This window comes from Dermacentor andersoni, chromosome 7 (assembly GCF_023375885.2).
Source record: "Dermacentor andersoni chromosome 7, qqDerAnde1_hic_scaffold, whole genome shotgun sequence".
Lineage (NCBI taxonomy): Eukaryota > Metazoa > Arthropoda > Arachnida > Ixodida > Ixodidae > Dermacentor > Dermacentor andersoni.
In genome coordinates, this window is record NC_092820.1 from 77,946,819 (window position 1) to 77,973,448 (window position 26,630).

At 47.1% G+C, this 26,630-nt stretch overlaps 1 protein-coding gene across 1 annotated transcript in view; it reads right to left on the reverse strand.

The window, feature by feature from the left end:
* Nucleotides 1-12,961: 12,961 nt before the first annotated feature.
* Nucleotides 12,962-26,630, reverse strand: part of LOC129385732 (uncharacterized) — a 29,211-nt gene continuing 15,542 nt past the window's right edge. The window contains exons 4-7 of the mRNA XM_055072772.2: nt 25,478-25,673; nt 25,179-25,216; nt 15,822-16,011; nt 12,962-13,324 (exon numbers count right to left, since the gene is read on the reverse strand). Coding sequence (XP_054928747.2) covers nt 13,276-13,324; nt 15,822-16,011; nt 25,179-25,216; nt 25,478-25,673 — 473 coding nt within the window. The 3' untranslated portion in view covers nt 12,962-13,275. The remainder of the gene's footprint in view (nt 13,325-15,821; nt 16,012-25,178; nt 25,217-25,477; nt 25,674-26,630) is intronic.

Below are 26,630 nucleotides of genomic sequence, written 5' to 3' on the forward strand. Positions count from 1 at the left end.
TAGAGGGCACCTCCGCAGCTGGCACGAGCGTGGCGCGCTCACGCACTTTGGGTAAACTAGCGTTCCTGCTGTGCTGGTGCGAGTAGCTCTGGCCAGAACCGCAAACGTCAAGCTAACGTTATCCAACATTTGATTTGGCGCTGAGTCAGGCGAACGGTTTGCCATCGGTCTCGTACGTCTCGTGAACCATGGCGAGTGCAGCGCTACACGGTAGTGCTCATCAAGCCAGCGTTGCGATATGCATGGCCTCCGAGATTGCGCAAGCTGGTAGGTTTTGCTTTAGCGGTCCCATTCGTCGCATTCCCCAGCAAAAAAAAAAGAAGTGTATAATGCGGTGTGCGCGCACGGTTTCGCAGAGATGGCATTGTTAGTCGAGTGCTCTGGTGGCCATAGAGGGCACAGCGCGACAGATCTCGACGCCCGCATCGCTTTTATTTTCACGCTTTCATTCTCAGTGACGTTTAGGGGCCCGCTTCGGGCATGGAACTTTTTCCAGCATTCAATTCCTCTAGCAGCCACCACTTCCCCCAAATAGGACGCGAAATGTGCACACGCTCTCACCTTTTCAAAGCTGGCGGGAGCGTTTGGCCGAGAAGACTCTGGCGCTGTCACTGCGTTTCACTTTCTTGTGTCGCTTGTGTTGTTGACGTAATTTGACATTGTTCCTACTTTAGCGCGCGCGCATTTGCTCACCTCTAGCAAAGACACGTTGGTCATTTGCCGTGACGAAGGCCACTTGTCGAATGTGACATACAGGGTGTTATTCGTCATCAAAAAATACTACAAAGTATGGAATTAAGACATTACATGGGCCTAGGCATGTACCCTTGAACAGCTCGGCCAGTACTATGTTGACCCAACTTGTGGAGGCTCATGTGACCACCAAGCCCACTGCGGCTGGAAATTTCTTCAGGATAGACCCGCCTGTCATTTATTATGGCTTGGCAGTAATGAGGCAGTCTACAAACACAGCTTGTGCTTGCCCTCAATGAAGAGAGGTCTACAATGAGCTCATTATGTTGAACAAACAATGCGCAAAAACTATGCATGCGTGCTGCATGTGCATTGCAGGGTAACTGTTTTTCTGTCGAGGTGTAGCGTATCGCATGGTACGTGGGCGTAGATGGGGAACGGATGGGACATACTTTTTTGTGACGTGCTTTGAATTTCCTTAGACTGCCGAAATAGACTGCGATTTCTGTACAGTGTGACACCGTGGGTTTGTGGTTTTGGCCTCCTGCGATGCATTCTAATGGGCTGTGTGGTGACGTTCCTCTTTTTTGTTTGGTCGCACGTAACCGTACTGCTACATCCGCGATTTATTACACGATTGTGCATACGTCAACTTATGGTACGAACCCTTTGATTAGATACTAGTAGATTATAACAACCATACCCCAGATTGCTGAATCAGTTGCAGGGCAGCAAGTGCGACTCAAATGCATGCAGAGCTGGTGTTATGCTGTTACCAGAAAGCACCTAGGCTTATATTGTCAGTAAGAACTGCGTAATAGCCGGCTAGTAACATAGCGTGTTTTTTTGGTACTCGTGGACTGTAAGAGCCGCACCTGCACAACACTTCCAGCCTTCCGTGTTGCCAATGTCGGAATGCGCGGTGTTCTGAAGTGAATTTTTCATTGCTACACCTCTCCGAAAGTTGAGTAAGACGCTGAGCCCATCGCTCGAGCGTAAGTCTACGAAGTCGTTTTTCGTCGGGAATACTGCTTGAAGCTTTCGCCACGTTCAGCTGAAGTTTCATTTACCAACATTATCGCCCCAAACACACGCACAATTATCGTTCGGTAGCTCAAGCTCGGAAACTTACCGCGAACCATGCATGCGATCACGCACTCGCCTTGACCACTTGCCACGCGTAAAGGACGGCGCAGCTTGGCTGCAAGCCGGGAGCGAGGGCACGCGCATGCGCACAGGCATAATTGAGTTGCAGAATTCGTCTGCAAGTCGTGAACTCGATGCACTCGCTCTTTCGCAGCCAGATTACGCGTATGGTGCAATTCTTGAACCCAGCTTCGGAATGTTGCAACGCTTAGACTGTCAAGGGAGCTGTGTTCTGTGCGCAGTCTTTTGGGAGCACGTGTGCGAAATATGAGACCAAATTTAATTTGTACCTTTTGTTTGCTTGTTTGTTTGTTTGTTTGTTTGTTTGTTTGTTTGTTTGTTTGTTTGTTTGTTTGTTTGTTTGTTTTCTAATCCAAATCATCACGCTGAAAGTGAAGAGTTCCGACTCGTTAGGCTTATAAATAACGAACCAGATGTAGGATTTCTGAACTCCTTGGCCAAATGTCATCAAAACGTTTAAAGAAAGGCACACCATTACGGTCGTTTCACGGAGTATAAAATAATGAATTATCAGGCAATTTCGATACGTTTGCAGAAACACTGCACCGCAAGAACACATTTAGCTTTAGCAAGTGCCGAGGGCTCATTCTGGAAGCACATTCGCCAGAATCTACGAAAGAACGGTGAAGTATCACACACTGTCCATAACTAAGCTTATATCGATATCGATTATATCGACATTCCAGCAGCTCTCGTCGCTGCTTCTGCATGCTGCATTCAATGCTAGGGCTACAGCCAGGACCGCGCTGGAACTCTAGCACGACGCTACAGCCTAGCTACAGCTACAGCCTAGAGGAACGCTGCATGTGTGTGGTCGGGGACACAGTTTCCTACTAAACTCATTGGACAAATATCTGGCACTGCTGTCATTCAGGTATAGGTTAACTACGTGTATTTGGCTAATCTTCCTGTTTGTGTACCTTATGACAGACTTGTGGCTACTGCACTTTATTTCTTCGGAAGGAATTACATTTTTTCACGCATATGATGGCGATAAGGCTCTCTGTGCATTATGTTCTTTGAGAGTTACATTTATAACCCAATATTACGTTGAATATGAATACTCGCAAACTCAGAGGGTGATTTGAAAACACAAGGACGATGTTCAGGCGAATCCGCGTGGTTACAACCTGTTATTCCCATTCTTGCTCAACCGCCACACGTGCGCCAGATTTTTTCTCTAGTAATCTTTGCAGAAAGCTACGGCAAAAGTGGCTGGACTGAGTGAAAATACGTCCTCTTCCTTGCGTAATGACCCTATCTTCTACTCGCCGTGCCTCGTCTACTCCGGGACATGGGGCCCTGTCCGATTCAACCTCACTACAGATACGAGATAAGTCCTTGTCTCCGTCCCGGTCCTCAGCAAGAAACATGTCTAACTGATCCATGTTAAAATTTCGTGCTTTCCCTTTCTCCTTCCTCTGCGAAAACATCCGTGTCACAAATTTTCTTATTTTCTCTGGATCATTTCTACCCTTTCCCCGTCCGCTTGTGAAGAGTAGCAAACAGGACGCTTAATCTGGCTAACCTGTTTGCATTTCACTTATTATTTCTATTTCTCTGTGTGTGTGTGTCTCTCTCTGTGTGTTCTACGTTTCATGAGTTTTGAATATCGGCTTGCACTGGGACGGAGAGATACTCACTCGTCCTCGGGCGTTGCTTCACCGCTCCTCCTTGCGCAGGAATCGATGGGCGAGCTGTTGCCCGAGAACGGTGGCCGGTACTCCACCGAGCCCTGGCTGTCCAGGGACACACGTGACATTTCCTAGAGGGCAGCCTCCCGGGTTATAGGGAAAGGAGAAGACGCGGCTCACGGGAGAAGGTGAGGATACTCTTTAAGCTGTGTTGCTTGCGGTCGTTGGGCTTAGTCTTGTCTTGTCTCCAAATACTGGTTCATACCCACTACCAGGGATTGGCAAAGAAGCAGGCGGTTTGAGGTGTCTTGATTAGAATTAAAAGAACAACTAAATTTTCATAGAATATTTTGTTGTTGTTCTTGTTGTTGTTGCCTCAAAACATGGATGGTACCCACGAGGAGGATTGGCCACATTACATTGATTGAAAAGTACACGCAAAACGACGCCAATAAGGGTAAAGGCAAACATTCAAAACGAAGGCAACTAAATGATGACACAAATTTTGAGAGGAGCTATACACAAGCTTACCAAAAAAATAAAAGCGACATAAGATGTCCCACGGTTGGTACCCTAGCGGCATAACCTTCCGGACGCTTCCGTCAAGTCGTGCAGGGCAGTAATCATCGACGCATGGCTTGTGCCTAATTGATAGGCACCAAAAGACAAAATGCTTGGTGCTGTAAGTGTTAAACCCAGATTACCAGTTGAAATATGAGCAAGAAAGAAAGAAATTTTTAATAGCTTCTCGTTCATTAGAAAAAGAGCGTGAGTTAGTTATGGATAAACCAGATCAATGAAAGTAAAAATTTAGGTGGGGAACTCTACAACAGTAGCGTGATAGCGTCACTTCGCATTGTCTCGAAAGGCATTTGCTCATGTTCCACAAAAATTTTAGATGTCGAAAATCATCTTTGGAAAGTAGGGACGATTCACTACAATTTAGACATAAAAAGCGCTTAAATCTACCCATTGATATAAGAGAATTTAAGAAGAACGTTTAACAGCGAACCATTTAGTGACGACGATGGGAGCGAGTCAGGTGATTCTTTTTAAAAAATTACGCTATGTCCAGGGACCCAGACAAAGCGGAATTAAGAAAAATTTTCAGGGTCAAGGGTCGTAAAATCTACTCAGCAGGTGTGACCGATTAGTTGAAGCTAATATCTACAGACTGAAAGTGCATCTGTAACAATTATTACTTTACCTTCCTGTGGACCCAATTTTTTGAAGGCCAGAATTTTTACGAGAAATTCTGCAAGAAATATTAGGGTGCAATAGCGAGACGAAAAGCAAAAGATCAATTAAGCTGATTTGAAAAGTTGGCAACTCTAGGCTTCCCTAAATTTTCTGTTGCGTCCGTTGAAATCGCCAAGTGAGACTGAAAATAAATAAGATGGTCTTGAAGGAGACATCCAAGTATACGCGCTGGAAAAAGTTTTGCGTGTTTGGGAAGAATATCGTCCAAAATCAGTTTCACTTTCAGTATAGTAGAATTTGGAGAAATCAGGCACGGTAGACGAGCTTGAAGCTTTGATAACAGCATCTGAAAAAGAACAACTTGCGCATGTTGATAACGCCACCAACACGGTTTGAAAAATGAATGAGATGAATTGATGGAAATGGATGGCAAACGGGAGAGGGATGCATTGTAAAGCTTCAGGAAAGGCAGGACAGTAGGTCGCATAAACCTGAACTCAAGTGCAATAATTCCATCCTCCGGATAACGCACATTGTTAGCCACAAGATTCGGCAACCCAAGACAATGACGCAGCGCTTGTATTTCCAGTAGTATTAAAGGTGTTAGCTTGTATGCTGCACATACTGAAAAAAAAAGAAAATCCAATTTCGAGAATGTGGAGGACGCAAAACTTACAAATCATCAGCAACGTAGCCCTTCGCATACTGGTGTTTCTATTACTGAACCGGTGCAACAATCCTATTGCACGTTCTTTACTAGCATTTGCTTTGATTTGGTGCTGCCGCTTTAGCTTACCATGAGATGCTTGTAAGTGGATACTTGTGGTTTGGCTCATTTCGACGATGAAGAGAAATAAAAACGGGATGTAGCAGTGGAAGCACAAGTAACGAACATTTCTTGACATCAAAGGAAAAAAAACAGTCCGTCCAGTCAGACCGGACTGTCAGACAAGTATGACTCTAAAATTCGACCTGAATTGTCGCATTGAAAATTGTTGTATGCACCCAATTCCACAAGCTCTTTCCACAAACATCCGTTTTGATTCCCCAAGAAATGCAGTGAGAATTAAGATCTCTTGCTAGGAGCATTGCATTTGAACAATTTCGTGACAGCGAGTTCAAATGACCAGTGCACCTGACTCCGTTCAGGAAGTACACATTAACCACTGTGAAAGCAGCGCAACCAGGCAGTAACAGATGTAATCCCAAAATTTCGCAGTCTGAACACAGTTGCTCAAAAGTGACAGTTACCTTACGATGCTTTTTTGATGAAACTAATGCTTGCAGCCAACCGCCTCAACGCATATAAAGAGGGTCAAGGTAACCGGAGGATACAGAGCGGCAATTCCAATGAACTCTTACTGATGCTATGGCGATCCTAGTAGCGATGACTCCACAGCGAGACGCAACGCATCCTGCTCTTGGTGTTCACTGTATTTTTTCCCCTTTTTTCGGCCTAGATTTAGGAGAATCAGTGGGTGAAAAGGCGGAATCTTACGTCTATTGCTGATGGTCCCAAGCCTCTTGTGTCCAAATGAGGGGCTGGGTTCCGCAGTTGCTGATAGCGTTGAACACGCGAACGTGTCAGACTCAGCCTCTGCCTGACTGTCAAAGTTTGATTTGTTCGAATGTTACGCAGAAATAGTAGTTGAAGGGGGGGCAGGGGCAGCACATTGCCATTGGACGAGGCTGTTGAATTTAGCAGTTAGAATTTCGGTTATACCTTTGGCAAATGTGTTTTAAAAAGTCGCACTATAACTACTGGGATAGCCTTGTCAATAGCTGCGGCTGCTGCGGCCGAAACTGTGTCTTCTAGGGATGTGGAATGAAGGGACGCAGCGACTGAGTAACCGACATCAGGTTCTTCATTAGCTGCTGTTACTTCCGCACCGGAACAATGGCGTCTGTCCGCGATCTTAGGCACCTGCACCTCACAACCTCGCGTAAGGCAGTTACCATTCGTAGCACTGTGTGTTCCATCGCACAAGCAACACCTTGGTGCATCTACGTCAAGCGGTGATTTGGAGTGGGAGCCACCACAATTACAACATCCCATTGAAGGTCTCCAGGCATTAGCACTGTGCCCATATCTCCAGCAGCTTCGGCACTGCAGTGGTCTAGGTGTCAAGGTCTTCATGCGGAACAAATACGGTCATGCGTTCACTTCAGACGGGCGCAACGAACCGAGGAACAAGACCATAACACTCTCAATTGCAACTCAGTTATAATAACATAACACTCTAGTTGGAACGCGGTTACCCTCTAATGTGACTTACACCTACCTTGGGGGACTGGCAAAAAATTTGGCACATGATGATGATGATGATGATGATGATGATGGCTCATGCCCACACTGGTGGATTGGCCCTCCTGCTCGAGTTTCTACCTCTTTCTTAGTAGTGGCTCTTATTGGCGTTCAGTATCTTCATCTATGGCTGTGGCTCGTACCCACTTTGAGAGATTGGCGAAAGATTGTGTGGATTGTTGGAATCGATAATGGTTTCAGCAAGGCAACAGACTTCGATAAAGAACTGGAGAGGCTGGGTGTGGCACGCCAACAGGCGGAAAGAAGTTATCGGCGCGCGAAGTTCGTTCCAGATCTGAGGGCTTCACGACACGTACAAAAGAAAGTACAGCGTCGTATGAATAAATTGAAAAACAAGCGATAAAAATATTTCTGCCAGTCGCTTGATCCCCGAAGATCGCTCTCGTACATATGGAGAACAGTTAGGGGTCTTCGTTCATGTCCTCATCAAAAGAAGCCTTTTGCTGCTCTGGCCTTCTATCAACGCCGCCTGCAGCTTGAAGTGGTTGACGAATTCTGTTCGCGGGTTGCTGGGTTCGTGGTCATCACTAGTGACGCATCACTTAGTGACGTTCCTGAAGCATGTCCACCAGAAACGAACGTGTCATTTTCACTCCAAAAGCTCGACACTGCGTTGGCAACTTGCAGGTATTCTTCGTCACCAGTACCATATAGCATCGCATGCGCTGCCTCATGCTACCTTGGTCATGAAGCATGTGGTTAGCTGCTCAAGTACTATAATGAGTCGTGACACAGCGGAGTCGTTTCTAAACAATAGAAGTCGAGCCGCTTGATTTACATTGTGAAATCTGGAAAGTGCTCACTCCTGCCGCATGATGAACCCTCCGCCTTGCCGATGGAGGAACGCCTGCCGTACTAGGAAGGCGCGCTGCTCGCGTCAGCATCGCAGGGCACCTTACCACTGTTTTGTTTGCAGTTTCGGCAGACGCCCTCACGACAATATCCTAGGATTAGACATCTAATCATTTCATTCTACCCTCTGACTGCGCGTCCGGTGCGATTCAACTTCAACTGCCTTAGAGCTGTGGCATTCCACAAGAGACACAACCACGCTTATGTTCCCTCGATGACATCCGTCTGCCACCGCAAGCCATCAAGTACGTTACTGTGACTTCACTTCCGCCTGTTTCTGGCGTCGTCTGTGTGGTGTGTCTGAGTGCTCACGTAATGCTTGAAAGGAACGTCGCCCTTCCACGCACTCTACTCGCCCTGGCGGACAACCAGGCTGCTTCGCACAGGTGATACCGAGAGGTATGTCGCTGGCCGATATCTTGCCTATCGATGACTGCGAGACATCTCTATTAGATGCGGAAGTTTCACCATCATCCGCAGGTGAGTTCCATCAGACCATTTCTACACCAGACGGCCTAAATAAGATGATGGCACCTGACCTTCTACCTACGCAGGCTGCTGACATACACTGTGTCTTGCAGGCTTATCGCGAAATTTTTTATCTTGATGGTCATCCTTTAGGCCAGACGCCAGTGGTCACTCACCGCTTATACACCAGAGACGCCAGTCTCATACGTAGACGCCCGTACCGCGTTTCACATTCCGAGCGTGAAGTTATACAGCATGAGGTGGACAAAATGCTGACTAAACCGCCACCGAGCACTCGTCTTGTCCGAGGGTGTCCCCAGTTGTCCTTGTGAAGATGAAGGATGGAAGCTGACGTTCTTGCGTCGATTACCGGCATCTGAATAAGATCACGCGCAAAGACGTTTACCCTCTGCCCCTTAATGATGACGCCTTCGACTGCCTGCATGAAGCCAAGTACTTCTCGTCCATAGATCTTCTCTCTGGTTATTAGCAGATCTCTGAAGATGACATAGACCACGAGAAGACCACTTTTCTAATATGGGACGACCATTATCAATTCAAGAAAATGCTGTTCGGCCTTTGTAATGCCCCGGCAATCTTCGATCGTATGATGGACTCTCTATACTTCGCGGCTATAAATGGTCCACTTGTCTACGTTATTTATTTGATGTGATAGTTTGTTTCCTCACGTTTGTGAACCACCTCATGCGTGTGTGAGCCATTCTTGATGTTTTCCGAGGTACCGGCCTGCAACTCAACTCCTCCAAGTGTCACTTGTGACGTCGCCAGATTACTGTGCTCGGCCGTCTTGTCAGTTCCACAGAAGTTCGACCCGACCCTAACAAGATTCGCGCTGTTCAAAACTTTCACGTGCCGTCACCCACAGATGTCAGAAGCTTTGTTGGACTGTGCGCTTATTTCCGTCGCTTCATCAAGAACTTTGGCGACACGGCCCACCCGCTCACTGACCTACTCAAAAAAAGATGTCTCCTTCTCATGGGTCCCTACGCTAGCCGAAGCCCTCGCCATCTACGTCCACTTGCCAACGGCTCCCCCTTTGCTGCCTCACTGCGACCCATCTGCTGCTACTCAAATTCACACGAAGGCCAGTGGCCATGGAATAGAAGCCGTCCTTGTTCAACAACAGAACAATGCACAGCGCGTAATTGCATACGCTAGCCGCCTTCTCTTGCCCACAGAACGCAAGTTTTCTATCAAGGAACGCTAGTGTTTGGCGTTGGTTTGGGCAGTAGCCAAATTCCACCCTCACTTATTTGGTCGCCCATTTTACGTGACCACTGATCACCATGCCCTGTGCTGCCTCTCATCGCTGAAAGACCCGACTTGACGACTGGGTCGGTGGGCGCTGCGGCTACAAGGATGCACTTTTACTGTTCTATACAAATCTGGCCGCTTACACAAGGACGCCGCCTGTCTATCCCGTCACCCAGTCGACAGTCCAGACTATATGACACCCACGACACCGATGTTCGCGTCCTGGCCATTGCAGACTTGCGTGACATTCGCAATGAACAATGCCGTGATGACTCTTTACTTCTCCTCATCGATCGCGTAGCTTCTGTGCAACCTGAACCCGCTGTCAGCGCTTTCGTACTCCGCAACAGCGTTCTGTAGCGACGCAATTTTCACCCTGATGGCCCGGAACTTTTTGTCGTCCCACCTCGACATCTTCGGGCAGAAGTTCTTGAGCAGCTGCGCGACGCACCCACCCCCGGCCACCTCGTTGTCTTCCGTACCTAAGACCGCGTGTGACAACGCTTTTACTGGCCCGGCCTGTATTGTTCTGTGCGCCGCTACGTTGCTTGCCTGTGCACTCTATCAGTGCCGCAAAAACCTGCTGTATTACCCGCTGGCCGCCTATATACACCCCATCGATGTCCCTGCCGAACCCTTCTTTCGCGTCAGCGTCGATCTCCTAGGCCCTTTTTCTACGTCTAAAACCGGCAACAAGTGGGTCACTGTCGCGACTGACTACACGACGCGCTACGCCATCACGCGAGCATTGCCGACAAGCTGCGCTGCAGGCGTTGCGGGTTTCCTTCTTTATGATGTCCTAATGCATCACGGTGCACCAAGGCAGCTGCTCACTGATCGCGGCCGCACCTTCTTGTCCCGCGTTTTTGAAGATCTTTGTTCCTGTTCTGCCGTGCACAAACCATCCACCGCATATCACCTGCAGACCAATGGACTAAATGAGCGGTTCAACCGGGCGTTGACGGAGATGCCATCCATGTACGTTTCCCCGGACCACAGCGACTGGGACGACTCACTACCGTACATAAAATTTGCATATAACTGGCGCCCATCACGAGACCACTGGTTTTCTACCATTCTATCTGCTGCGCCACCCAACTTTGGCCTTCGACGCACTGCTACCACCCGCGACCAACTTTCCAACTGAGTGCGTCCGCGACATCTTCACCCGGGCTCACAAAGCTACCTAGATTGCCCACTCACGGCTCACTACCTTACAGGTTGCACCGAAGACGAAGTACAACAGCCGCCGCCCAGGACGTTCACTTCTGCCCTGCGTCTTTAGCTCTTCTGTGGACACCATGCTGCCGCATCGGATTGTCCAAAAAACTTCTCCCGCGCTACACAGGACATTACAAGATGCGGCGCCAGCTCGGCGATGTGAACGACGAAGCATCCCCGCTGGACCATTCATCTTCTGCCCCTGTGCCTACTGATATCGTCTACGTGTCTAGGCTGAAGCCTTACGTCGCCGTGACTTCGCCCCTTGCATAATCACTAGCGCCGAGACGGTGACTTTCCGACCAGGGCGTTATGTTTAGTAAGACGTAGTTTGACTATGAATGAAGACGACGATTTGGCAAATCGATTGTGTGGTTGTTTCGGGCAGCCATCTTATGTATCCAGCGTTGTTGCAATTTGTAAATGCCTCTAAATACACTTTGGCTTGACTGTTTCTGCCTCGTGGCAATATAAACCGTAAATCTTGTGGTATTTCGGGCGTTACTAGAAAAATTTCGAACAGGAAATCATCGTTTTAGTGAGCCATCCAATTACTGTTTTCGAGAATTATCATGGTAGCCTTCTTGTCCCACAGATATAGCCGCAAATGACCAAGTCGATGTTCGTGTGGCTAAAGCCCAATTGAAGAATCCCAGAAGGAGAGGATATTTTGAGTATTTAAAGCAATACCCAAGTTTCGGAATGAAAATTCAAATTTTTTTCGGTGATTCCTAAATTGACGGCATACTAGCAGTAAGTGGTCATTGTTTTCTTGTTCCTGGCAGGTGGAACATAGAGGAAGCGGTGCCATACCGGACCTCTGCAGGAAAAAGTTTATTGGTGGGATGCGTCAGCGTAATTTTGTTATAGAGATTTCTAAGTTACGTGTGGGACACCATCTATTTGCCCATAAAAAGAGCAATTGAATAAATTCCGATGTTGGGATTTTCAGTTTTGTAGAATCTTGGAATAGATAAAATTTTCTCAACTACCCGCAGAGACAAAAACCGAAGTAGGCAAAACGGACATACCAGGTCCACCAAGAGAGAACCACGCAAGTCTGTCAGCAACTTCATTTAGGTATAGATCGCGATGACCTTGAACCCCTACCAACCGCACGAGACTTAAGTTTCGAGGCGTTAACGAATTAAATGTATTGGCTACAGTAGTGTCTGAACACGAAGTGAGTGAGATGCATAGTGACAGTGAATCAGTCACTATAACTACTCTTGAATAATTCAAAAGAACTATTGGAAGAGCTAATATATTGGCTGATAGTTCAGCCAGAAATATGGGCATAATGCAGATGACCAGAATAGTGACTCGGAAAAATACCCACACCCGCTTCCACCACTCATCGAAGTGCAGCGGCGAGGCGTCAGTCGTCTTTCTCTTCAGCAGACGAGCGACACGAGCGATGATAGAGCTCTATTTTTCTTAGATAATGAATATATTGAAATAAGGAATCATCCATAAATCCTTTTTTTTTTCGGTAACTTGCTATAGACGCTGGTAAGATCGAAAAGTGGGCAAGAGAGGGAACCCCGCGCGTCAATGAATGTACCGGGTCGTTTCCCGTCGATCCAATACTGCACTAGTCACGTTCCTACTACGCTTAGCTTTCTTACATAACACGTACGGTACGGCTATATTAGTACCCAGGACTCAAGCAATGAGCAGAGTAACGCGTTAGCAATATCAAGCCCCTTCATTAGCAAGAAAATAACGATATTTATTTATTTATTTATTTATTTATTTATTTATTTATTTATTTATTTATTTATTTATTTAAATGCGATAATGGGGGGCGGGGGGCGTGTACTTAGATTTAGGTGCACGTTAAAGAACCCCAGGTGGTCGAAATTTCCGGAGTCCTCCACTACGGCGTGCCTCATAATCAGAAAGTGGTTTTGGCAGGTAAAACCCCATAATTTTTATTTATTTATTTATTTATTTATTTATTTATTTATTTATTTGCTACGTAGATATGCATGCAATGAAGCCAACCAGACGAAATTCCCGTCATGCGAATACGAGAAATAAACAATTATTTCTATTTTTGTAGCGTATCCCTCCACACCTAATGGGTGAGTACTACAGAAGAAGACAAAGAATATCGTCCACCTATTGTTTAGGCAGAGATTTATTTTACGAAATACACCACTCTGAATGATCAGGACAGCCCAATGTGCTGCTCTTTTTAGGTCAAGCAATGCAACCGGATCGGCGAGATACAAACACTGTTTTGGAAGTGCCAAATGAGTTCTGCGGAAGCTTGCGACGTAGAGATAGGTTTATTTAGGAGACAATTGCCATGCCACCGACGTTAGCACGAAGCTACGAGGCAAAGTAGTGTGGATTTCTCTGAAAGAAAATTGTCTCAAACCCAGTCTTAAGACACACATATAGTCCACTTAGGACCATGTCGCCAGCCTCAGCTCACATCGATGCCATTTCACTTCCGGTTTGTCGTGTCTGGTTGAGCCAACTGAAAAATGAGATACATCCAACATAACCATCTGCAAGGTACCGACGATTGCTGAACTTACAAGCGGTGCTTATGCAAGTGCTATCTAAGCATGGGGGTGGCACGGAACTCGAAAGCACAAATAGCAGATGCTACCAACAAAGGCTATCGCGCACATGTACCACTCTTTAACATTTAGAATTAATCAAAGTTGGTTTAATTTTACTCATCTGGGGCGCTATAACGTAAAACTGTTCCAAACTTTTCCATTCCAATTCTGGAATCAGCCGTCCACGTTTGGTCAAGAAATGTTCGGGCCACCCCCACTTCGCCTGTCTGTCACACGCCACGAAAATCGTGATAGCTCTCCATCTAATATGACGTGCACACACTGATTATGCATGAATAGAGCGAGTAAAAGAAAAATAATTATTGCAGATTCGGCGCCTTTTCGCCATTAGCCCTCTGCTATTGGTCAAAAGTTTTTGGGCTACGCCTACTTCACTGGTCTGTCACGCAACGTCAGAAGACCGCGAAAACTTGCCGTGTAAAATTTGCGTGAGCGCGTTAAAGATGTATTAATATGCCTAACGAAACCTAATTTGTTTCGGAATATCCGGAGACTGTCCGGTTCCGAAAGGAATATAAGATGGCTGCCCGCCGATCGCTCAGGCACTGGATACTCGCACCTGCCAGAGAGCTTGGATCTATTTGCGTATAATGAACTTCTTTCGTGGCATACTGCCACGAAAAAAAGGCGCGTATGCTACATCACACTGCCAACTCTTCTTTTCTGAGGGACCCGTTTTAGCGGCATTCTTAACCTTCCGTTGCACGCCACCATGATCTGCGACCAGTCACCACAACCTAAGTGAAGGGAAGAGGACCAATCGCAGACGCCGGCACCGTCCCCCTCATACAGTTTTGTATTTTCACTGCGCTGGTTCGGCGCAATCGAAAGCCTCTGCTCTTGAGCGTGATACTCGCCCCTTGTGAGCCAATTATTCAAGAAAAACCGCTCAATGCAAGCAATATTGTTCGTTTTGAAAGCAAACAAAAGTGACCTCCTATAAACGACGAAAGCGCTTGATTGGACTGCTCAGACAAAGCTGCAGGACATCGCCCGATGCTTGTGTCGGCGGTTACGTAAATTTGACGTCAGGATAATAGAATAAAAAACAGATTTGAATAATTTTACGTTATAGGGCCCCTGGGCTTCTATTGAAAAGAAACATCCCATGCTAGAATAGGATTTTTTCTTCACAGCAGGTGCCAGCCATAGCAATGTTGGGCTAACTATGAAAAGCGACATTCCAATGGTAAACAGCACTTAAAAACGAAAGGTTTCGGGATTCGACCCCTGAGACCTGCCTTTATAAAGATGTTCTGAAGCTAGAACTGTTCGTAACCGCTGGTGCCAGTCAGACGTCCTGTCCATCATATTATCGCCGAAGCCGGCCAGCCAATCGCAAGCAGCACTCACGTACAAAGAACTTTGTTATTTATGTTGCTGCTATCGTACTATAAAAAAGAGCTGATAGGCTGGAGTAGTTTGCTAGCACAAGGTCCCGCCAATCACGACAGTACGAAAAACATTAGCGAACGCGGCTATCGAATGAAAACAATATTCGTACGAATAAAAAGCTTTATGAATGCGGCTTGATTGAGGCGAAATAAAAGAACGCCAGTGTCAGGTGCATTGGGGGCATGTTACAGATCCCTAGCTGGTCCGAATTAATCCGGAGTCCCCCCACTTCGGTGTTCCTCATCGGGGTTTCAGCGCAGAAAACTCGAGAATACAATTCAATTAAATACAGCTTCCCGTTCATCGGAGTGCTACGCGTGGCGTTATGCTTATGTATCCGCCACTGGCGGACTCATTTATAACAGTACTTCTTTAACAACTAGGTCACGGCTCCTCAGACAGTCGAATCCAGTCTATTCGACAGCAACGGCACGTCATAAATAGGTTGTTGAAAGAAATGCAAATTTGATTTCAACGAGGAAGGCATACAATCAAACATGAGTGAAATCATCAATATTAGAATGGTGTCTGAACACGCGGCAGGCTATTACAATACATTTCAAACACTATATACGCTCATTTCCTAGTTGCTGCAAATAAAATGCTTCAACTTTACTTACGAATACTTAAAGTTTTCTTTAAAGAGAGATGTATGTTGATATGGATGCCAATGAATTCTGTTTTTACGTTTCGTACGAAAGCAACCGTACACAATACACGAACATTTTACCATTTTTTCTATTCGAAGTTTTCTGCTATATAAAAGCTCAAATTTTGTTTCTTCAGTCGTTAAATATTCCAAATCGCCCGTCTGAAAAAATTCTTAAGAAAGTTAACTGAAACCGAAGCACCGGCTCACACACTTATTCAGCAAGTACAGTCAGAACACCCGGCCGTTGGGACGTGAGTCACAGTGCCTTTAATTATGTCTAGTACTTACTCATTTTTCTAACGAATAAGGTTATTTAAACAATAAGGGTGGCAAGGACTTACCTGCAGCTTAACTTGCAGTGTTCTTGAGTGACAAAATAATTTACGGCAGAAGCCCCTCGTGGCCAATAGTCCTCGCAGACTTGGTACTGCTCGCAATTTCCTGAAGAGCTGTTGTAAAAGTACCTTGTGGCGTCGCCGTCCTTCTCACAAAAACCGGGTGGCTGTTCGGTGCAGGACACTATCTGCTCACCTGCGACAAGACATATACTGGTGGTATCCCGGAACGTTTCCTCGCATTCCAACCCCCCCCCCCTTCCCTCAAACCCTTTGCTAGTCCCTACACTGTGAAGAGCGAAGAAAATTTCCTGTAATTTGCCCGGCCCTAACCCGCGCAGGAGGCATACTCGTTTGCCAGGCCCAAACTGATACACTACCCTCGCCTGGACGGATGCACCTTCTTCGTGGCCTTCACACAAGGGACTCCTCCTCACCTTACCGATATTGTGGAAACCACATCAACACCCCGCATGTCGACTAAAGCTTCTTTGCCAAATCAACTCCCTTCGCGTCCACAATTCAGGCTGCCACCAATCGCATCACCGAGTGGTTGAATCAAGCACCCAGTCGGCATGTCAAATGGTATCTAGCAGATTTTGTAAGCTCAACGCTGGAGTGCGCCATTGGCGAGACCCTGTACTGTGGTTTTGACTGACTTACCTCCCCGAGCTAAAAATAAAGTGTCTTGTTTCTTTGTCACTTGGAGCGTCTGCACGACTATTGCAACACTATAGGAACACATAACGGTTATTGTTCTCGCGTATTTTTGAAGGCAGATCTTTTAGCCTCGCTTGCGGCAAAATTGGAGAATCGGCAGGACGAATCGTTGCAAATTGATCGTATCGGAGCAAACAAATCATCGTAAAATACGGCCACAGGGGTAACACTTACTGATGATGTACTTAATTTTCCCCTCATTATGTCATCCGTAATAACCTTGGACATTACCGCGTCGCTGTTACAGTCAGGATGGGCCACTCGCGTCGTTATGGATGACAAGGAAGACTATATATGAAAGGGCTCGTTAGAAAATACGGCCCCTTTTTTTCATAAAGAGGCTCGTGGTTCCTAATTTCACTATGTTCCATTAATTTCTAATATTAGAATTTGCGAATTCACAAATTCCATAAATTGCTGAGCTAAAAGCATTTCGCTGAAGCTTTTCATATCCGCAGAAACACAGACTGGCGTTCCAGCCACGCTTCAATTGTGTACTTTGATTGCAAAGTAGATTTTTCTCAATATCATATAAAATAGCAATTAAAGCCAAATTCCAAGGCCAACTCGGTTCGTCACGCTGATCATTCCTTATGGCAAAGCCTCGTGGGGCGCTATACCGTAACCTTCAAAATTTTCTATTCCAATTCCGCAATCAGCTCTCCGTGATTGGTCAAAATCCGTTTTGGCGGCATTCTTAACCTTCCGTTGCACGCCGCTGCGAATTTCGACCAGCCATAACAAGCTAAGTAAGGGAAAGCGGACAAATCGTAGATGCCGCTCCAGCCTTTTCATCCAGTTATCTATTTTCACTGTGGTGGCTCGGCCCCATCGAAACCCTCTCCACTTCAGCGTGCTCCTCGTCTCCTGGCAGCCAATTACAAACGAAAAACCGCTCAAGGTAGGTAATATTATTCATTTTAAAAACAATAATTTTCAATTCTGAAAATTATTGGTTATGATTTAGGTTTAACCACCGGCATCGACCTTTTCAAAGCCTTAAGGTTGCCAGATTTTAACGCCCTTCTAGCGGAAACGGCCATCCTGAGGCATTTCTGGTCGCACAAATACAAGGTTGAATATGTTCCTGCTCGTTGTCTCCGGCCGAAAGACCGTTTTCGGGTGCCTCGCTGTTCTACCAAGTACGGTCAGCGCACTCGTCATTACTTCATCCCTTCCTCTCTCAATAAACTACCAGCAAGCGCCTTTCGCGCGAAATCAAAGTATAAATTAAAACAAATTCTTCGTCGCATTAACCTCTAATCCATTATGCGGTTGGTTTCTTTCATTTGTATTAAAACCCTACATGAATTTAGGGTCAATTGTATTAAATTAGGGTCAATTGTATTAAAACCCTACATGAATTTAGGGTCAAACGACGACGAAGTGTCTTTTGATACAGCGCTGTTCTTTCTAGCTCCGCCTTATTTCTGTGAAAACCTAAGTTCATCCGCTGGTCTTCGCTCCCTGCTCGGTCGTAATGGAAGTGGACGACCCCGCACGTCTGCCGGCGATGGCGGCGTCAGCGGCGGCCGCTTCCAGGAAGCGGATCGGTCAGCAGAGCGACACCGACAGCGAGGACACCCATGTCTACTCTCTCAGCAGTGAGGACACTTCCGATGACGACTTCCAGCTTGTGCAGAGCCGCAGAGCGAAGAGAAGGAACACCAGGACGTCCTCATCGTCAAGCACGCAAACAGTGAGACAGCCGCAGAGGCCGGACGCCAATACCATCATATTTGTGCCCCTGCTTCCCAACGTCAACATGAGGCTACTTAACAGGCAATCTGTGTCGATGTCACTGGAAGCCCTGGTGCCAAACGAAATATCGGACATTCGAATGAACACCCGAAAAAATCTTCTGGCGGTTGATGTCCAGCATGCGGCTGCTTTGACCACTCTACGCAGCGTAACGGACCTCGATGGCATTCAGGTGCGCTCTTACATCCCTCTGGGATCTGACGTAGTCACCGGTGTTATCTACGACGTAGACGTTGCTATCCTTAATAACGACTTGCCTATTCTTATCAAGCCAGCCAATGATGAGGTCATCGTTGATGTTAAGCGGCTAGGCAGTTCACGCTGCGTGAAAATAGCATTCAAGGGTAAATATATACCCTCGCATGTTAAGGTGGGACACTTCAGACATGCGGTGCGGCCTTTCATTGCGAAACCTCTTCAGTGCCACAAATGCATGAAACTGGGACACGTGAGCAGCGTCTGCGAAAATCAGGCAGCATGCCCCCGCTGCGGAGAGCCCCACGCTGCAGATAAATGTGGCGCGACTGTAGTGAAGTGTTCCAACTGCGGAGGATCACATGAAGCTTCATCGAAGAAATGCCCACATATTAAGAAGGAAATGGCCATCTTGAAAGAGATGGCGAGAGATCATTCATCTCATCGCGAAGCCGCCGAAAAAATCAGGAAGCGACGTTCACGTCGCCGGCGCTCCTCAAGGAAGGCTCCTCAAAGAAGGCGCATGCCACTTCCTACAACACCACCTCCTCCTCCACCGCCCAGGCCAGAAAATGTGGACAGGACCGCGAAGAGCAAATCCACTGAGAAGACCGCATCTGCCGAATCTTGGCCGGCTCTACCGAAACGACAACATTCACCAACAGACACACAGCAAGCTTTCGCTGGACAACCCCCGACGTCTACTGTCGGCGATTTGTGCGACCACGACAGGCAGGTGGCTGATATGCTGCAATCGCTAATTAATACAATGCGCATTATACTGAACAAGCTGCAAACACCAGCAGCTCGAAGCGCTCTGCAAATACTGGATGCACTAAATCCAGTGCTTGCTAGCATCGTTTAAGCATCATGGCTCGATCAACAGTCCCCTTCCGCACTGAACTTAAAAGTGCGTCGATCTTTCAATGGAATGCCAGGGGTCTAAGGACCCGTATATCAGACTTTCGCCAATTCATTTTCACACATCGCTTCCCCATACTGGTCATTTGCGAACCAAATACATCAACTCCACTCAGACTGTCCGGTTATGAATCTTTCGTCTCGTCCACATGCGGTGCGAGCACGAAAGTGATCATCTACATCCGCACGGACTTAACATATGTCGCTAATGCGATAGAGCCTCATGACGACAACCAATATGTCTGCGTAAATGTCCAAAAGAAGAATGTGTCATTTACACTAATTGGAGCCTATATATCCCCAGCGGGTCACTTTGACGGTGAACGACTGAAGAAAATATTACTAATGAACAATGGCCCCTGGGTTATCACAGGTGATTTCAACGCGCATCACCAGCTATGGGGAAGCACTAAAATTGACTCCAAAGGCAGGAGCCTTGCCTCCTTTGCTGCCGACCATGATTTGTGCTGCGTGAATGACGGCAGCCCTACATTTCTGCGAGGCACGACCTACAGTAGCTGCTTGGATTTAACTTTGGTGTCACGGCGCTTTGCCTCGAGCGTCCAATGGTTTACAGACATAGAAACACATGGAAGCGACCATATTCCAACATACATAAAGATTAGAGGAGTTGAGCAACGCTCCTCTACTGCCTTGCGTACAGTTGATTGGTCAAAATTTCAGAAGGATATGGATGACACATGTCGGGAAGGCCTCTCACACACTATCGAAGAAGCAATCGCAGAAGCATTGAAAACATCCATCTGCTCGCTTCCAAGGTCAACAAGGCGAACAGACTTGGACATGGAACTGGAGAGGCTGCGTGCAGCACGCCGACAAGCGGAGAGGAGGTATCGGCGCACGAAGTCCGTCTTGGATCTGAGGGCTTCACGACGCATACAAAAGAAAGTCCAGCGTCGCATGGATAAATTGGAAGATAAGAGATGGAAAGCATTCTGTCAGTCGCTTGATCCCCGCAAATCGCTCTCGCACATATGGAGAACGGTTAGGGGTCTTCGCTCATCTCCGCATCAAAGGAAGCCCTTCGCTGCTCTGGCCCTCTACCAACACCGCTCGGAACTTCAAGTGGCTGAAGAGTTCTGTGCACGGGTTGCTGGGTCCGTGGCCATCATTACTGACGTAGCATTGAATGACATCCCTGAGGCACGTGTACCAGAAATGAACGTGCTATTTTCACTCGAAGAGCTCGATGCTGCGTTGGCGACCTGCCGGCGTTCTTCGTCACCAGGACCTCATGGCATCACGTATGCTGCCGTATGCCACCTTGGACATGGCGCACGTGATGAGCTGCTCAACTACTACAATGAATCTTGGCAGAACGGCGCCGTTCCTAAACAATGGAAATCGAGCCGCTTGATCCCCATTCTGAAACCTGGAAAGTCTCCGCTTGAGATCTCATCATATCGTCCGATTGCGCTTTCGAGCTGCGTCGGCAAAGTGATGGAAAGAATGATTCTTGCTCGATTGGAATGGTACCTAGAACGATTCAACATCTATCCGGACGCCATGACAGGTTTTCGTCGAGGTCGCACGTCCATCGACAACGTCATCGACATCGTAACATGGGTCCAAAATCAAAAAAGCCTCAAGCGCTTATCTGCGGCACTTTTTCTGGATATAAAAGGAGCATACGACAACGTCGCTCACGAGGCCATACTAAACTCACTTGAGGCTGTTGGAGTTGGTGGCCGGATGTATCAATGGATTCGGGACTATTTGACTGCGAGGCGTTTTTTCTTACAGACCGAAGACGGCCCAACTTCATACCATTCCATCTGCCGTGGTGTGCCGCAGGGTGGAGTGTTGAGCCCTATTTTGTTCAACCTCGTCCTGGTAGGACTAGCGGATTACCTACCGCAGACAGTACATGTCTCAATATACGCCGACGACATTTGCATCTGGGCCTCTGCGGTGACTCGCCCTCAGCTAAGAGCCAGGCTTCAGCGGGCGGCAACCATGACGGCTTCTTATCTCCGAGAGCAAGGCCTCAGTGTGTCTACTGAAAAGTGCGCATTACTTGGTTTTACGCGGAAACAAATGTCATCGTATCCTGTTACGATCAATGGTCAAGCTGTACTCTATGTTAAGACGCATCGCTTTCTAGGCGTCATCATTGACCGCAACCTCTCGTGGAGCCCTCACTGCGTCTATCTGAGGAAGAAGCTAGTCGCCATTGCTCAGGTCTTCCGATTTCTATGCGGGAAAAACTGGGGTGCACCAGTCCATTCTATGTTACAGCTGTACAGGGCTTTGTTTCTCGGACTCCTTCGTTACAGCCTACCAGTATTGTCAAATGCATGCAAGACGAACTTTCGCGCCTTGGAGAGCATACAAGGTCAAGCCCTACGCACGTGTTTAGGGCTGCCTAGGTGCACCTCAACAGCAGCCACAATCGCCATCGCAGGAGACCATACAATCCAGACACATGTAGCTGTCGACTCTCTCAGAGCGCACATTCGCCATCTGTCAAGGATCCCCGACCATCATTTGGCCTCCCTACCAGCCGAGAGACCTCAAGCGACCTTTTCACGAGTTATTAGCGCTCATCATGAGTACATACCGGCATCATTTACACCGGCGGCGAAGCCTTCCTCTCCCCTGTGGTGCCTGCGACAGCCTCAAGTGAATTTTGCTATTCCTGGAATTACAAAAAAGTCCAATCATCCATCGCCGGCTCTGAAGCAACTTACGCTCATATTACTGCATCAGACGTATCATGACCGCATACATATATATACCGATGGTTCCACCTCACCTACCAGCTCAACTGCCGCATTCGTCGTTCCAGCCAAGAACGTTACAGTTAAATTCAAATTGTCGCACACGACTACATCTACATCGGCAGAACTTGCAGCTCTCCATGCCGCTATGATGTACATCACCGAAGAGCCTACAGAGAAATGGGTCGTATTTTGTGACTCAAAGGCAGCCCTTCACAGCATCAAGTCCGCATTACGTCACAGAACTTACGAGCAAATGACATCTGAAATCAGGGAACTGCACCACCATGCTCTGGAAAGTGGACACCACATTATATTTCAGTGGATTCCTGCTCACTGTGGCATCGTCGGCAACAACCTAGCTGACAAGGCTGCCCGGTGTGCCCACGAAGATACCAAGACGCGTCCAACACCTTTGGCGAGGTCGGACGCTGCCAGAGAACTTCGCCAACTTGCGCGTAAGAAGTCCCAAGATCTCTGGATTTCAAGTGGCCTAAATTGCAGATTACGTAAACTGGACCCCACGCTACGGCTACAACTGCCATCTAGCCTTCCTCGCGGCGAAGCAACCTTGTTGTGTCGCTTGTGGCTGGGAGTGGCGTTCACGAACGCATACTCCTACCGTATGGGAATGGCCGAGAGCCCGATGTGCGACTCGTGTGGGTGCGCGGAGACCATCGAGCACCTCTTGTGTACCTGCCCTCGCTACGATGTCCAACGCCTCTCTCTGCGGGCAACATTACGCAGACTGGACTCGAGATGTTTCACCGAGTCAAAGATACTCGGACCGTGGCCACACCCGTCACTGGCTCGAAAAGCGATTCGTGCACTAGTGCGGTACTTGAAGTGCACGGGCTTAACAGACCGTTTATAGTGTCCTTGTGTATGGTGTCGCTCCCACACGTACTCAGTGCTTCCTCTCTCCCTTTCTTCCTCTTTCTATTCCCCTTTCCCCCACCCCCAGTGTAGGGTAGCAAACCGGATGCTGTTCTGGTTGACCTCCTTGCCTTTCCTACCCTTGTTTTCTCTCTCTCTCTCTCTCTTACGCCTACTGATGTGTGTGAATAGAGCCTGGAAAGAATACTTTCGTTTTGTTTCAATGCCCTGCTCCCTGCTGACCTCATATGTATATTCCTGTCTCTTTTTGGTTCCTATTTTCATTTTGTCTTTTTTGGCTGTTGTCAATAGGATAATTGACGGATTTTAAGTGACACACAAATGCCTGATGTATGTTTTCTTGCTCTGTTTAAGAATTGTGGGTTATGTTACTTTTCATCGCAGGATACGTGGTTTGTGTGCAATTTTTTGCCTCCTCATTGCTGTTTGTGTATATCCCTTGTGTCCGTGCCTGTTAACAATGCTTCTGCATATCTTGCGTTATCCGCGATATTACATCGTGTTAAACGCTGTCTGTCGGCTCTGCCCTTCAAGCCCAATGCGGCTTTGGCAGGCCTATTATGTATTAGTGTTAGCGGAATTCTGTGTCAATAAAGTATTATTATTATTATTAAAAAAAAAAAAAAAGAAAAATGACCTCCTGCAAACTAGCAGAGGGTTTGAGTTGCGCTGTTCAGGCAACGCTGCGGGTCTCCGCTCGATGCTTGCGTCGGCCCTTACGCAAATTTGACGTCAGGAAATTGGTATAAAAACATATTGGAATAGTTTTACGTTATAGTGCCCCTGGCAAGCGGCCTTCCCTTCGCCTCCAGCAATGTCGCGCGTAAGGAAACACGCGCCGCTGCAAAGCACTTCGACAGATGCCGCTACATTCACGCCTTATGTAGATACTATAGCATCGCAGTGGCTGAGGAGCAGCCAACCAGTTTGCGGCACTAAAATGAATCTTGCTGCCATAACGTCAACATTATTCTCGTGCCATGGAAAACGCTATATCAACGCCACACCATAAATAACTGACTGAATAAATCCTAGAGTTTAATACCCTATTGCGTCATCACTGAAGTTGCGGCATAGCAGTCGTTTCACACTGTATACTGAGTACCTGCTGAAAACGGCGCTGATCTCTCCATAATTTTACTCTTGGGTTTTTGCTACAGATCCTCGAGTCAATACTTCCGCTCCCCGCTCTCCGTCCGCCGTGTTTCTGTTCCCGACTTCCTTGACGATTCAACCGCATTGCATCGAATATGTTTGTATACTTATCCAAGCATTGTCGAAACATAAGTGTTATTAAGGTTACGAGAAAAAGAACCGTGCTTTGTTGAAGAGCGATATTTTTGATAGAGGAACTATGAAAACCATCTTATGTTTAATTGAGCCAAGCCAACTTTCTTGATGTTAGAAGCACAGGAAACGCAATGGCAGATACTCATAACTTAGCGGAACAGAAAATTGAGCTCGTCGCTGTTGATTTACCAGTACTTGCTGCAGCGCGGGAAAGACGGCACAAAATTAGCTACGGTAGTACTTCGTATGTGTTGTGATTACATTCTGATTAGTGTCCACTTAGAAATAGCACATCACATTCACTGGTACTAGTCTCCCCTGGTGAAATAATTTTTTTCTCTTGCGATGACGAACAAGATAGGGTATCTCCGGAACCTGGAAACGAACTGATCACCTATGGCTGAACAAGGTATGTCCGACGAGCCAGAAACATCCCTTGAGTGACCTTTGGGGACTACTCCATTTGACTGCCCGCGCTGCAGCAACAATTGTGACGGTTTTTTTTTTTTACAATTTTGCTAGTAGCTTCCTCTAGTTCAAATGATCTTTCTGAGAAGGCGTAGTTTTCTTATTTATCGCCCAGTATTCATAAGTGCGCCTTAACTTGAAGCCGTGACTTGACTTGGTGAAGTCAAGGCTTCAAGTTTAGGCTCATTTCTGCATGCTCGGTATGCGAAGCGTCACAGCACATCAGGCGAAAACTATTCAAGTAGTGTAACAGCAGTTAGCCGGATAAAGACAGTCACCATAAAAAATAAATCAACCACAAGACGCAATCTGAACAGAGTGACCGAATTGAGTCACCCTTATCAAACATCAAACTTTGAAAGAAACTTACAAGTCTCTGAGCCGTTCACGTTCTTGCTGTTGAATTTCCTGCAAAAGCAGTAAAAGCAAACAAAAATGTGGGTCTTCCCATGCCACCCTGCAAGCGTCATTTCTCTTTACGACTCAAGCCTCTACACTATTTCTCCTAATCTCGCCTTACCCGCTTCTTCCCGTGCAGAGTCGTCAACCAAAACTACTAGTTAACATTCCTTTCCTCCCTATACATCCTTTCCCCTCTCTCTTGGAGTCCAAGCAATCCAGAGAGCTAACAAAGACGCATAAGTCAAGTGCAGACGTTCTGATACTCACCCGCAGTTGTTTTCGCAAAAGCCTTTGGCGCCGAAACCATTGACTCGTTTCGGAAAGTGCCATGGGTTACTGCGGGCCTTATACCGCTGACACTCTTCGCTCGAAATGTTGTAAAACCAAGCATTCCATTTTCGTCCACTTTCGCCTTCACTCATAGGTTCATATGGAGGGTCGGCGCAGAATGAACTATTCTTTCCTATAAAAAAGATAATGATAATCATGTGTCAAGTACAGAGCCGGAATCGTGGAATCTCGGCATCGCACGACCTGTATTCTCGAAAAGCTTTTACGTAAATTTTTGTGAAAAGCACACCCCAGCCTTTTTTGACGGCGGACGTAATATTAGCGAAGGCGGTCGTCCTATGGCAATTCAAGAGCACTCGTGAACGTACACACTTTGGTAATTTAGTTCGGAATTCATTTAGACCATCTGTGGTTCTTTGACGCGCACCTAAGAGCGTGCTGCGCGAACGTTTATGCACACTACCATCCATCAGCATGCTGCCGCCGGGGTCGTGAATCGAATCGGCGTCATCGATCCGAGCAGCGCAACGTCATGCACTATAAAGTAATTTACACCTTTCAAAGAAGGGTGTAAGTTTGTCTATAACTATGCTCCCTGTAAGTTACAGACAAATTTACGCTATTATTCACTTTGAACGGTGTAAATTACTCCACAATGTAGCCACTGAACCATCATAGCTGGTCACCGTACTCATTCAGGTAGCACTGCTTCACCAGAAATGCTGTTTGAGCAATTTCGGAACCCTTCTAGCCTTACGTAACCCTTCAACTGCACAAGTGCGCTCTAACAGCTGTCGCTGCAGCAAACGTTCTTTTTTCTTTCTTTAAGCAATGCTGCGCAATAGCACGGACACCACAAAGAAAAAAAATAATGCACCCGAACACTATACTCACAACTGATATATTTTCAAAAAACATGAAAGAAAACAGATGAGAGATGCAGCATGCGAGTGAAGCATGACAGAAAAACTAAAACGGAAGAAGGTACGACGCGCCGCAAACCCACCACGGTGGCTTAGCGGCTGTGGATGTGGCGTTGCGCTGCGAAGCACCAGGTGGCGAGATCAAGACCCGGCCGCGGCGGGGACATTTCGATGAGTGGGAAATGGAAACACGCCGCTGTGGCGTG